The sequence below is a fragment of the Salmo trutta genome, chromosome 28, assembly GCF_901001165.1.
Source record: "Salmo trutta chromosome 28, fSalTru1.1, whole genome shotgun sequence".
Classification (NCBI taxonomy): domain Eukaryota; kingdom Metazoa; phylum Chordata; class Actinopteri; order Salmoniformes; family Salmonidae; genus Salmo; species Salmo trutta.
The window spans coordinates 4,055,582-4,070,349 of NC_042984.1; the positions used below are offsets into that span (position 1 = coordinate 4,055,582).

Consider the following 14,768-nt stretch of genomic DNA (forward strand, 5'->3'; position numbering starts at 1 on the left):
TCCAAGCCATATCCTCATCGAAGCCACATCCCCCATCCAAGCCATATCCTCATCCAAGCCATATTCCCATCCAAGCCATATCCTCATCCAAGCCACAACCTCATCCAAGCCACATCCCTCATCCAAGCCATATCATCATCCAAGCCACATCCTCATCCAAGCCATATGCTCATCCAAGCCACAACCTCATCCAAGCCACATCCCTCATCCAAGCCATATCCTCATCCAAGCCACATCCTCATCCAAGCCACATCCTCATCCAAGCCACATCCTCATCCAAGCCATATCCTCATCCAAGCCATATCCTCATCCAAGCCACATCCTCATCCAAGCCACATCCTCATCCAAGCCATATCCTCATCCAAGCCATATCCTCATCCAAGCCACATCCCCCATCCAAGCCATATCCTCATCCAAGCCACATCCTCATCCAAGCCATATCCTCATCCAAGCCATATCCCCATCCAAGCCATATCCTCATCCAAGCCACATCCCTCATCCAAGCCATATCCTCATCCAAGCCATATCCTCATCCAAGCCATATCCTCATCCAAGCCATATCCTCATCCAAGCCCATCCACAAGCCACATCCCCATCCAAGCCATATCCTCAAGCCATATCCTCATCCAAGCCATATCCTCATCCAAGCCATATCCTCATCCACAAGCCACTTCCCCATCCAAGCCATATCCCCCATCCAAGCCATAACCTCATCCAATCCACATCCTCATCCAAGCCACATCCCATCCAAGCCACATCCCTCAACCAAGCCACATCCCCCATCCAAGCCATATCCTCATCCAAGCCATATCCTCATCCAAGCCACATCCCCATCCAAACCATATCCTCATCCAAGCCACATCCCCATCCAAGCCATATCCTCATCCAAGCCATATCCTCATCCAAGCCACATCCCCCATCCAAGCCATATCCTCATCCAAGCCATATCCTCATCCAAGCCACATCCCCATCCAAGCCATATCCTCATCGAAGCCACATCCCCCATCCAAGCCATATCCTCATCCAAGCCATGTTCCCATCCAAGCCATATCCTCATCCAAGCCACAACCTCATCCAAGCCACATCCCTCATCCAAGCCATATCATCATCCAAGCCATATCCTCATCCAAGCCATATCCTCATCCAATCCACATCCCCATCCAAGCCATATCCTCATCCAAGCCATATCCGCATCCAATCCACATCCCTCATCCAAGCCATATCCTCATCGAAGCCACATCCCCCATCCAAGCCATATCCTCATCCAAGCCACAACCTCATCCAAGCCACATCCCTCATCCAAGCCATATCATCATCCAAGCCACATCCTCATCCAAGCCATATGCTCATCCAAGCCACAACCTCATCCAAGCCACATCCCTCATCCAAGCCATATCCTCATCCAAGCCACATCCTCATCCAAGCCACATCCTCATCCAAGCCACATCCTCATCCAAGCCACATCCTCATCCAAGCCATATCCTCATCCAAGCCACATCCCTCATCCAAGCCATATCCATCAAGCCTCATCCAAGCCATATCCTCATCCAAGCCATATCCTCATCCAAGCCATATCATCCTCATCCAAGCCATATCCTCATCCACAAGCCACATCCCCATCCAAGCCATATCCTCATCCAAGCCATATCCTCATCCAAGCCATATCCTCATCCAAGCCATATCCTCATCCACAAGCCACTTCCCCATCCAAGCCATATCCCCCATCCAAGCCATATCCTCATCCAATCCACATGCTCATCCAAGCCACATCCCATCCAAGCCACATCCCTCATCCAAGCCACATCCCCCATCCAAGCCATATCCTCATCCAAGCCATATCCTCATCCAAGCCACATCCCCATCCAAACCATATCCTCATCCAAGCCACATCCCCATCCAAGCCATATCCTCATCCAAGCCATATCCTCATCCAAGCCACATCCCCCATCCAAGCCACATCCTCATCCAAGCCACATCCTCATCCAAGCCACATCCCCCATCCAAGCCATATCCTCATCCAAGCCATATCTTCATCCAAGCCACATCCCCATCCAAGCCATATCCTCATCGAAGCCACATCCCCCATCCAAGCCATATCCTCATCCAAGCCATATTCCCATCCAAGCCATATCCTCATCCAAGCCACAACCTCATCCAAGCCACATCCCTCATCCAAACCATATCCTCATCCAAGCCACATCCCCATCCAAGCCATATCCTTATCCAAGCCATATCCTCATCCAAGCCACATCCCCCATCCAAGCCACATCCTCATCCAAGCCACATCCTCATCCAAGCCACATCCCCCATCCAAGCCATATCCTCATCCAAGCCACATCCCCATCCAAGCCATATCCTCATCCAAGCCATATCCTCATCGAAGCCACATCCCCCATCCAAGCCTTATCCTCATCCAAGCCACATCCCCCATCCAAACCACATCCTCATCCAAGCCATATCCCCATCCAAGCCACATCCCCCATCCAAGCCATATCCTCATCCAAGCCACATCCCTCATCCAAGCCACATCCCTCATCCAAGCCAAAGCCTCATCCAATCCATATCCTCATCCAAGCCACATATTATATATACTATCTGTCTTGTCCTAACAAATTGACACTGCTGTCACTGAATTTGGACATGAATATATCTCAAACCGATCAAATGGTTTCTCTTTTAATTGCTTAATTGAATTGTCAACCTTCAGTGTCTTACTTCAGTTGGGGGCCACACAGTAGATCAAGCAACACAATACTGAAGAACATATTTTCCCTATCCATTATGTATTGTATTGTATGGTAAGGATGTTTAGAGGTAACGGGAGGATTGTGAAGAATACCAATATCATTGATTATCATTGTATACCATGGAATTTTTGCATGGTACGGTAGGGGACTAAGGGGGAGACAGGAGTACTTTGGTTTACATGTATTATCTGTGGAAGACGTTACTCTTTTTGATCTGATGATCCCTTCCTTAATCGTCACCGAGAGGAAAAAATGAAGTCGTATTGAACTGACTGGAATAGAAATGTATTGAATTGTACTGAATTTAAAATGATCGAATTACGACTAAACACTCAGTACAATGAATCGTCACTTGATAATTGGCTCATTCTTCACAGCAGGCTGCCATAGTAACTTGAGGGTCCAGTGAGGAAAAATACTGTTATCTGACATGTAGCCGACATGTTGTTAATAAAATAAATGAAGAGGTTATTAATGTGTTAAATGAAAGGTGAAGAAGACTGTGAGCTGACACACAGACTTACTGCCTTATTAACACGTGTTGCATAACCAGCGTAATGTCCCTTGAAGATAAAAAAACCCACATTTTTTTGAGGGAAATATCTGTAAATGAATTATTAATTATGCTCCTACATGCATAGAGAATGCCAGATGTAATATATGTGTTGTCTGAGAGGAAAAACCTTCTCTGGTAAGGCAGACTAAAGGCACAATCTGTCATTTGTTTCCTTAGGCCAAACAGGCAGCCCACCAAAATAATGAATGGGTATCATTGAAATAGCCTTTGAACAGCATATTGCAGATTGCAGATTGAAATATTAACATCAGAAGTAACAGGCTAAGCAGTCGTCATTATGGACCGACACGTTTGTGATGCGGTGTGATTATGCAGACAAATACACACACACACACACACACACACACACACACACACACACACACACACACACACACACACACACACACTCACAAAGTTATACTGTTTGTAAATGCATTACATTACAAATAGTATTCAAAATACTAGCTTTCCTGGTGCAATGAACCAATGAAATAGTCCCAAAGGTCAGAGACTTGGCAGTAGGTCCGGGACGATACCAGTATCACAATATTTACAGAGCCTACAGGGAGGAGGTCGGAGACTTGGCTGTAGGTCCGGGACGAAACCAGTATCCCAATATTTACACAGCCTACAGGGAGGAGGTCGGAGACTTGGCTGTAGGTCCGGGACGAAACCAGTATCACAATATTTACACAGCCTACAGGGAGGAGGTCGGAGACTTGGCTGTAGGGCCCGGGACGATACCAGTATCCCAATATTTACACAGCCTACAGGGAGGAGGTCGGAGACTTGGCTGTAGGGCCCGGGACGATACCAGTATCCCAATATTTACACAGCCTACAGGGAGGAGGTCGGAGACTTGGCTGTAGGTCCGGGACGATACCAGTATCACAATATTTACACAGCCTACAGGGAGGAGGTCGGAGACTTGGCTGTAGCGCCGGGACGATACCAGTATCACAATATTTTTTTTCCAGGGCAAAAATTAAAACACGAAACAGACCAACTCTTTGGTCCTTTAATAATAACCTGCTGTAAGTAAAACATAGTCTGCTGTAGCTTGGAATAGAAATCTGTGCCTCTAGATGACAACATCGTGATGTTTGTTTCCAACATTAGGGCTGTATTCCTAATTAAGTTAAATCTGCTTTGGTTTTGATTCCTTGCCATGATACTAACAAGTATTGTGATACTAGTATCATCCCGGCCATATAATACACTATATACTGTACATGTATAGAAAAGTATGTGGACACCCATTCAAATTTGTGGATTCGGCTATTTCAGCCACACCCGTTGCTGACAGCCGTGCAATCTCCATAGACAAAACATTGGCAGTAGAATGGCCTTACTGAAGACCTCATTGACTTTCAAAATGGCTGCTCTGCTAGAGCTGCCCCAGTCAACTGTGTGGGCTGTTAATTGTGAAGTGGAAACGTCTAGGAGCAACAACAGCTCAGCCGCGAAGTGGTAGGCAACACATGCTCACAGAAAAAGGATCACTGGTTGCTGAAGCGAGTAACGCATAAAAATTGTCTACTTCTGGAAGCAACGTCAGCACAATAACTCTTTATCTGGAGCTTAATGAAATGGGTTTCCATAGCCGGGCAGCCGCACACAAGCCTAAGATCACCCTGCGCAATGACAAGCATCGGCTGGAGTGGTGTAAAGCTCTCGCTGGAGTGGTGTAAAGCTCTCGACCATTGGACTCTGGAGCAGTGGAAACGCTTCACCATCTGGCAGTCCGACGGACGAATCTGGGTTTGGCGGATGCAAAGAGAGCGTTACCTGCCCAAATGTGCCAACTGTAAATTTTGGTGGAGGAAGAATAATGGTCTGGTTTTTCATGGTTCGGGTCACTTTAGTTCCAGTGAAGGGAAATCTTAACGCTACAGCATACAATGACATTCTAGACAATTCTGTGCTTCCAACTTTGTGGCAATAGTTTGGGGAAGCTATTTCCTGATTTTGCATGACAATGCCCCCGAGCACAAAGCGAGGTCCATACTGAAATGGAGCAAAGGGGGAACCAACAACATATTAATGCCCATGATTTTGAAATGAGATGTTTGACTAGCAGGTGTCCACATACTTCTGGTCATGTAGTGTATGTGAACCTAGTCTGAGACGGATAGACCTGCCGGTATTGACATTTCCATTTCAGTGACTTCGGCAGATCCTGGAATGAGACAAACCTGGAAACCAACGACAACACACACACACACACACACACACACACACACACACACACACACACACACACACACACACACACACACACACACACACACACAGAGCTGTTTTTAATTACTTGACTGTGTTGTTGCAACATCAGTACAGAGAGCAGATTTCCTCTATAAAAACAGCAGGAACAGACTCCGACAGACATGGATTCAAATATTATTCTAATTCATTAAAATAAAAAACTCTGAGATTTTGCTTTAGCCTTTCTAGAGTGCCAGAGGCTTGGTTTTGTGTATTCTCTGCTATATATATTTTCCATCATGCCAGGAAAGATCAAGCAAGCACAGGTAAAGTCTTCGAAAGATTTCAAATAGTATTTGAACCCAAGGCATGCTCTGACTAATATACTTATTGACATTTCCATTTCAGTCATTTCTTACTGCAGCTCTACATGACTCAGTAAATATTTACTACACAGAACATAATGAGAGCCTGGGAGATGAATACTCTCTCTCTCTCTCACACACACACACACACACACACACACACACACACACACACACACACACACACACACACACACACACACACACACACACACACACACACACACACACACACACACAGAGGAAACGAACGACAACACTGAGAGACGATAAAACCTAGGCTAACTGGCTGACGGACAACAACAACAAACAAAAAAATATATATATATATATTTACTTCTCAAACTATTTTTGTAAGTTGTATTCCTTATTATTCCGGGGTTTAGAGATAGCCTATGGCTAGCCACAGGGGGTAGAATGACTGCACACTACTTCTGACCAGAGCCTATAGCACTGTATAGCACTGTACCATTAAATATGGAACCAGGGTAATCCCCGCGATAAGGAACACATGATACATTTAATGGAAAACATTGAGATTGATCCCACATGAAAAAAAAATACTACAGTTTACTATAGAATACTGCAGTACTTACTATAGAATTCTGTAGTAAACTGTAGTATACTGTCGAATACTATAGTACACACTATTGTATTCCTTCAATCATTGTGTAGTATACTGTAGAATACTATAGTAAATACTACAGTATTATCTGCCATGAATGTCTGCAAAAACACAGTTTGTTAATTAACTATAGTAATACTCAGGTACTTAATGGTATATACCTCACCCATTCCCCTCCCCATGTACCAATGTCATGCTAAGTAGAGACCAAATTGTGTTCCCTATAGGTTATAGTAAAAAGCAGAAGCTCTGACCTATCCGTTCAGACCCCAGTCCTACCTACCTACCTACCTACCTACCTACCTACCTACCTACCTACCTACCTACCTACGGGTTTACCTACCTCCCTCCCTCCCTCCCTACCTACCTACCTACCTACCTACCTACCTACCTACCTACCAATAGGTTTCCTCAAGGAGAAAGCCCCCACTTCTATGTCATAAAACACAAAACACTATAAACATATACTACAGAAAGCCAGCAACGTTATAGTAACTACTATAGTATATGAATGTACTATAGTATGTTTTTAATGTGGGATGGTAAGCATGGATGGTTTTACAAGCTAAACTGTGAAAATTCTGATTATATTTCAAGGAAACAGGCTTCATGTTTTGTGACCCATGGGGCTAGAGTAGAGGCTGACTATAAACTTTAATGTGGAAGACAGACAATTTACCTGCAACTCACACACACACACACACACACACACACACACACACACACACTCACAAAGTTATACTCCTGAGCTGAAAAGCTAAAGAGTTTAATGGCAGCTTATTCTCTAGTCTGAACAAACAGTGAATGCTGTCAACCTCAACGTTCAGCTGCGTTAATTCCAGCATATGCAATATAAATAGTGCTTTCTTGGTAGAAGACGTGTCACACATTCTTATATTACCTTTATATTACCTTTATTTAACTAGGCAAGACAGTAAAGAACACATTCTTATTTTCAATGACAGCCTAGGAACAGTGGGTTAACTGCCTTGTTCAGGGACAGAATGACAGATTTGTACCTTGTCAGCTCAGGTATTCGAACTTGCAACCTTTCTAGTTACTAGTCCAACACTCTAACCACTAGGCCCAAGCCTGATGACTCTAAGAATACTGACACCAGCTGGTTTGATCACCGTAACTAAAAGCCTAAACCTGTCAGGTGGAAAACTGAAGAGTATCTAGGGTAACAGTCCTGCTGAAGAGTATCCAGGGTAACAGTCCTGCTGAAGAGTATCCAGGGTAACAGTCCTGCTGAAGAGTATCCAGGGTAACAGTCCTGCTGAAGAGTATCCAGGGTAACAGTCCTGCTGAAGAGTTTCCAGGGTAACAGTCCTGTTGAAGAGTATCCAGGGTAACAGTCCTGTTGAAGAGTATCCAGGGTAACAGTCCTGCTGAAGAGTATCCAGGGTAACAGTCCTGCTGAAGAGTATCCAGGGTAACAGTCCTGCTGAAGAGTATCCAGGGTAACAGTCCTGCTGAAGAGTATCCAGGGTAACAGTCCTGCTGATGAGTATCCAGGGTAACAGTCCTGTTGAAGAGTATCCAGGGTAACAGTCCTGCTGAAGAGTATCCAGGGTAACAGTCCTGTTGAAGAGTATCCAGGGTAACAGTCCTGCTGAAGAGTATCCTGGGTAACAGTACAGTAACAGTACTTGTACAGGAAGGCAGCAGCGGTGCACTTGGCCATCCGCTAAACGTGAGTTTGTGTCTTGTTATGGATGCTGGCGGGAAAAGATGAGAAGATGAGCGGAGGAAGAGGTTACGGATATGAAGGTAATTGAAAACATTATCTAGATTTTAGAAAAGTGGATTTCAGATGACTGTCACAGAGGTGAAGAAAGAGATTGGAGAGGGAAGGAAGGGAGGAGAGGAATCACGAGAGGAATATTTAGAAACAGGGGAAAGGTACAATAATATTTGTCAAAAAGACAATTTAAATTTCACTCAAAGATTACTCCTAGTGGTTTTTAAGCGGCTTTAACTCCCTGCTTGACAAACATTTAAACAAATAGAGAGTAGAGACGTGTGTACTGTAGCACCTGAAATGGATAGAATTATCACTGTTTCAGGGTCTGAACACCCAACTGGCTATGGCTCATCTGTGCATCACAAGATGGTGTTAGCCCACTGAGCTAAATTCTACAAGACTGTGTTGTTAGCCCACTGAGCTAAATTCTACAAGACTGTGTTGTTAGCCCACTGAGCTAAATCCCACAAGACTGTGTTGTTAGCCCACTGAGCTAAATACTACAAGACTGTGTTGTTAGCCCACTGAGCTAAATCCCACAAGACTGTGTTGTTAGCCCACTGAGCTAAATCCTACAAGACTGTGTTGTTAGCCCACTGAGCTAAATCCCACAAGACTGTGTTGTTAGCCCACTGAGCTAAATCCTACAAGACTGTGTTGTTAGCCGGCTGAGCTAAATCCCACAAGACTGTGTTGTTAGCCGGCTGAGCTAAATCCTACAAGACTGTGTTGTTAGCCCACTGAGCTAAATCCTACAAGACTGTGTTGTTAGCCCACTGAGCTAAATCCTACAAGACTGTGTTGTTAGCCCACTGAGCTAAAGATTAGAATGAAGTCTTTAATGTTTAAAAAAAACATACGGATGAGCTAGTTAAAAAGCTTAAAGTGGCCTTTTTTTAGAAACAGATATTTCTTCTCCCTAAATACCAGGAAGCAGATTGTACAGTGAACTTCATGCCCGTTCTGGACTATGGTGACACTATTTACCAGCTTGCAGCAGCCACTACTTTTAAACCTTTGGATGCTGTCTACCATAGTGCCCTTTGCTTTATTACAGGTGCTATCAGAGGTGACAGTTCACCACTAAGGTTGCAAATTCTGGGAACTTTCAATAAATTCCATGGTTTTCCAAAAATCGTGGTTGGATGGTTTTCGGATTTCCTGCTTATTCCTTCCTTATTCCAGGATCCTCCAACCGGGATTTCGGAAAAACCAGGGAATTTATTCTGCATGTGTCAAAAATGTTGGCTGGTCCTCATGAAAGTCACGTAGATCACTTCATTATTCTTCGTTTGTTTAGAAAACTCTACTACACAAGTCTCTGATTTACCTAACTTTCCTGGTAAAATATAAAAACATGAGATACCAAACCAGGTCACATGGTTGGTTACATCTTGAGGTTCCTCGGGTCTCCACCGAACGAGGTAAATCTTCTTTTAGTTTTAAAGCACCTCATTGATGGAACCAACTACAAAATACTATTAAAATGTGATGTCCTAGTTCCTCACAGGGCATTTAAAAACATTGATTGGGGGCCTTCGTATTGAGCAATTAAGCATTTTACATTTTTGTCATTTAGCAGACACTCTTATCCAGAGCGACTTACAGTAGTAATGCATACATTTCATAAAATGTTTTATTTTTATTTTTTTCCCATACTGGTCCCCCGTGGGAATCAAACCCACAACCCTGGAATTGCAAACACCATGCTGTACCAACTGAGCCACACGGGACCATGTTGTTCTTTTTTTTGTGTTGTGTTTTTCTGTATTTCAGTGGTTTTATATTGTAATATATTTTAGAATGTGTCTAATGAAATTCTATATACAGGGCTCCCTTGTAAAAGAGACCATGGTCTCAATGCCTACTCAAAAAAAGGTCAAATTAAAATGTATTGTAACTGACAGAGTCTACATTACAGACTGGTCATGACTTGTATCATCCCATGATAGACCACTCTAATGTTCCCATCATAGACCACTCTAATGTTCCCATCATAGACTACTCTAATGTTCCCATCATAGACCACTGCAGTGTTCCCATCATAGACCACTGCAGTGTTCCCATCATAGACCACTGTAATGTTCCCATCATAGACCACTGTAATGTTCCCATCATAGACTACTCTAATGTTCCCATCATAGACCACTGTAATGTTCCCATCATAGACCACTGTAATGTTCCCATCATAGACCACTGTAATGTTCCCATCATAGACCACTGTAATGTTCCCATCATAGACCACTGTAATGTTCCCATCATAGACCACTGTAATGGTCCCATCATAGACCACTGTAATGTTCCCATCATAGACCACTCTAATGTTCCCATCATAGACCACTGTAATGTTCCCATCATAGACCACTGTAATGTTCCCATCATAGACCACTGTAATGTTCCCATCATAGACCACTGTAATGTTCCCATCATAGACCACTGCAGTGTTCCCATCATAGACCACTGTAATGTTCCCATCATAGACCACTGTAATGTTCCCATCATAGACCACTGTAATGTTTCCATCATAGACCACTGCAGTGTTCCCATCATAGACTACTCTAATGTTCCCATCATAGACCACTGTAATGTTCCCATCATAGACCACTGTAATGTTCCCATCATAGACCACTGTAATGTTCCCATCATAGACCACTGCAGTGTTCCCATCATAGACACCAGACCACTGTAATGTTCCCATCATAGACCACTGTAATGTTCCCATCATAGACCACTATAATGTTCCCATCATAGACCACTGTAATGTTCCCATCATAGACCAGTCTAATGTTCCCATCGTAGATCACTGTAATGTTCCCATCATAGACCAGTCTAATGTTCCCATCATAGAACACTGTAATGTTCCCATCATAGACCACTGTAATGTTCCCATCATAGAACACTGTAATGTTCCCATCATAGACCACTGTAATGTTCCCATCATAGACCACTGTAATGTTCCCATCATAGACTACTCTAATGTTCCCATCATAGACCACTGTAATGTTCCCATCATAGACCACTGTAATGTTCCCATCATAGACCACTGTAATGTTCCCATCATAGACCACTGCAGTGTTCCCATCATAGACCACTGTAATGTTCCCATCATAGACCACTGTAATGTTCCCATCATAGACCACTGCAGTGTTCCCATCATAGACCACTGTAATGTTCCCATCATAGACCACTGTAATGGTCACACTGTAACAACACAAAGCCTAACAGTAAGGCAATCTGGGTAACATTATATTGTTTACATACAGTTATATGTCGAGGAACAACAACGTGTTGGATCTTCATCCCTACAGGAGAGAAAGATAGCCTCACATAGCAGCCATGTACCACACAGCAATATGACCATCAGTTGATCTGTACAATACATTTTAAAATGGGACTATGTGGAGTAATATGGCTATTTATGTCTACAGTATATACATTATAGGAACACTTTAGGCTACCGACAGCAAGGTGAGTGCCTCAGGCCTTGATGGCTGAATGGAACGGGGCACTGGGCTATGCTGTGGACTGACGTCACCTGTCCGCTTCCCCCTAATCCAACTAGTTGGGACGTGGACAGCTCCAGCTCGCGTTGCTCCTGCTCACTGTCAAACAGAAGGCAGAGGGGAAAAGGAGCAAGCCTTCTCTAGCACGGTAAGCTCCTAAATTAGCTTTTCTTTTTTTTTTTTTTTTAAACATGAAATTCACCGTTACTTTTGATTGTGTATAAGAATAATGGCACGACCATGATTCCGCATGATATATAAAAACATAAATATTATTATTATTATTATTGCTGAATATGTACTTCTGCACTTTCGGTACTTGATCCGTTAAAAATAACATTTATAATTGTGGTCCTTATTGCAGGTTATAATTCAAATGAGAGTGAGTCTATTTGTGCATGTGGATGTTGTGGTGTTCCAATCCATTACGACGCAGGGTTACATTATGACAGGCTATAAAAAGTGTTTTGAATACAATATTAATGGCAGAACAGGTTTGTTATTATGTACTGTTTTTTAATTTGTATTCAATATTTCTGTTCTCCATAGATTTCGTGATGCGCAACGCGTGCGTAAAACCAGACAGAGCCGACCTACACAGCAGCCAACGTGACACTTCACGGGTGCCTGTTTTAACTCTGAACAAACATGTATTCTGAACGACGTGCTTTCCTCTATACTTATGTGATATAATACTTTAGAAGACGTTGAAGATGGAGAATATATCTATTGCGAACACCCGTAGCGGAGCTCCGGTTGTGTGTAACGAATCCATGGACTACTATTATCTGAGTACGACTAACCGGACAGATCTGAACTGCACACCGCAATCAGAGTTATACTTTTATGCTGACCTCTACGTGGTCCTGCCGGTGATATATTCGGTGATATGCGCCGTGGGGTTAACGGGGAACACGGCGGTTATCTACGTTATCCTCAAAGCGCCCAAAATGAAAACCGTGACCAATATGTTTATCCTAAACTTGGCGATAGCCGACGATCTGTTTACCCTGGTCCTACCCATCAACATCGCCGAGCACTTGCTCCACTACTGGCCCTTTGGAGAGGTGCTGTGTAAGATCATCCTGAGCATAGACCACTATAACATCTTCTCCAGTATCTACTTCCTGACGGTCATGAGTGTGGACCGTTATCTGGTCGTCCTTGCGACGGTGCGTTCCAAGCGCATGCCTTACCGCACGTACCGCGCGGCCAAGATAGTGAGCCTGTGCGTCTGGATCCTTGTGATTCTAATCGTAATGCCGTTCACGGTATTCGCTGGGGTCTACATCAGTCCGGACGACTCAGACAGGAAAAGCTGCGTCCTCAGCTTCCCAAGCCCAGAGAGTTTGTGGTTCAAGGCGAGCCGGATATACACCCTGATCCTCGGCTTCGCCATCCCGGTGTCGACCATCTGTATTCTCTACACCATGATGTTGTACAAACTACGGAACATGCGCCTCAACTCCAACGCCAAGGCTCTGGACAAGGCTAAAAAGAAAGTAACTATTATGGTGTTTATAGTCTTAGCGGTGTGTCTGTTCTGTTGGACCCCGTTTCACCTCAGCACCATAGTGGCTCTCACCACCGACCTGAGGACCACTCCGCTGCTCATCGGGTTGTCCTACTTCATCACCAGCCTCAGCTACGCCAACTCTTGTCTTAACCCTTTTCTTTATGCCTTCCTGGATGACAGCTTCAGGAAAGCTTTCAAGAAGATGCTAGAATGTAGACCGGCAGGAATGTAGTAGCCTACAGTGACCTAGGGGCTAGTGGAAACATGTTTAATAAGATGATATGTTAATATTGATATCAATCAAAACAAACTATGATTATATTATTTATGTTTGCTTGAATCTGTGTTAGGGGCTGTTCATTGTTGCCATGGTATGACTTAAATATTTAACATGGTGTATATGATATGGAAAAAAATTATATTTATTCTGGCAAGACTGCCCTTCTGTTATTATGAAGTTTCTTCTCCTTAAGTCACTTTATTTTTTCATGGACTTTTGTCTCCCTCTTCTGTCCCGAGAGGGCAGGTAGCCTACACTGTAGTGAAGCTAAGGGCCTTCAAAGTCAGGACTGTAACAAGTCCTCTGCAGTGACCACACTGACTCAAGACAATGACGTAGCGTATGAACTTTTGCTGTAAATACTTGTTCATTTAAAAGGCCTATGTCATTGTCAACTATAGTCAGTGGTGTCAAATGATGCATAGTCATAATGTATCCAGGCTAATCTACATTATCTAAATATGATAACTCATTCTACATTTCCTCAAGTCTATGTTATGGAGAATAATAATTACAACATATTACCGTGTTCAAGTATTCATTTTGTGTTGACATGACACACTTTGAAAATAACTGTTAGCGTTTTCTGATGCCAAGAGAGTCCACCTGGTACCTACTCACAGTTACTGTAACATTTCTATACTGTATCATCCAGACATAAATACATTGATTTTTATATCTGCAGACAAATAAAATAGAAGCAAATAACTGTGTGTTTTATTTGTAGGACGGCAATATAGACTCTCATTCATAACGGACCATACAGAGTATATGAGCCTACGTTTCATCTGCTGCTGTGTACGTCCAGCTAATGCATCAATACCAAATAAATCGAATGTGATATATTGGCGATGTCTAATTTCATTTTATTTTTTATTTTTTAATGGCTGTATTTATCTTTACTTATTCATTGGATATGATGTATCATACAGTAATGATGTGCTGACTGTCACATATACTTAAATACAACAAAAAATATATAGTAACTATGTTCAAATAAATATTACCACTGTTCAATATGCAAAATTCTTTATTAAAATAAATAAACAATCATGTCCAATACATTGTGCTAACCTAAATACCTCCTAGTTGGGCCAATGTTTAGAATTTAGAATTTAGAATTTAGAAATTTAGATATTTAGAATTTAGAATTTAGAAATTTAGAATTTAGAAATTTAGCATTTAGATATTTAGAATTTAGAAATTAGATTTAGTTCTATT

General features: G+C 42.9%; 1 protein-coding gene across 1 annotated transcript; it reads left to right on the plus strand.

Annotated features, from left to right (window-relative positions):
• Positions 1-12,190: 12,190 nt before the first annotated feature.
• On the plus strand, positions 12,191-14,564 carry LOC115165293 (neuropeptides B/W receptor type 2-like). Its single transcript, XM_029718338.1, has one exon. The coding sequence runs from the start codon at positions 12,465-12,467 to the stop codon at positions 13,497-13,499; it is 1,035 nt and encodes a 344-aa protein (XP_029574198.1). The 5' UTR covers positions 12,191-12,464; the 3' UTR covers positions 13,500-14,564.
• Positions 14,565-14,768: the final 204 nt, after the last annotated feature.

Bases quoted from the DNA above. Each gene is read 5' to 3' on its own strand.
- LOC115165293 (XM_029718338.1), top strand. From the start codon at position 12,465: ATGGAGAATATATCTATTGCGAACACCCGTAGCGGAGCTCCGGTTGTG.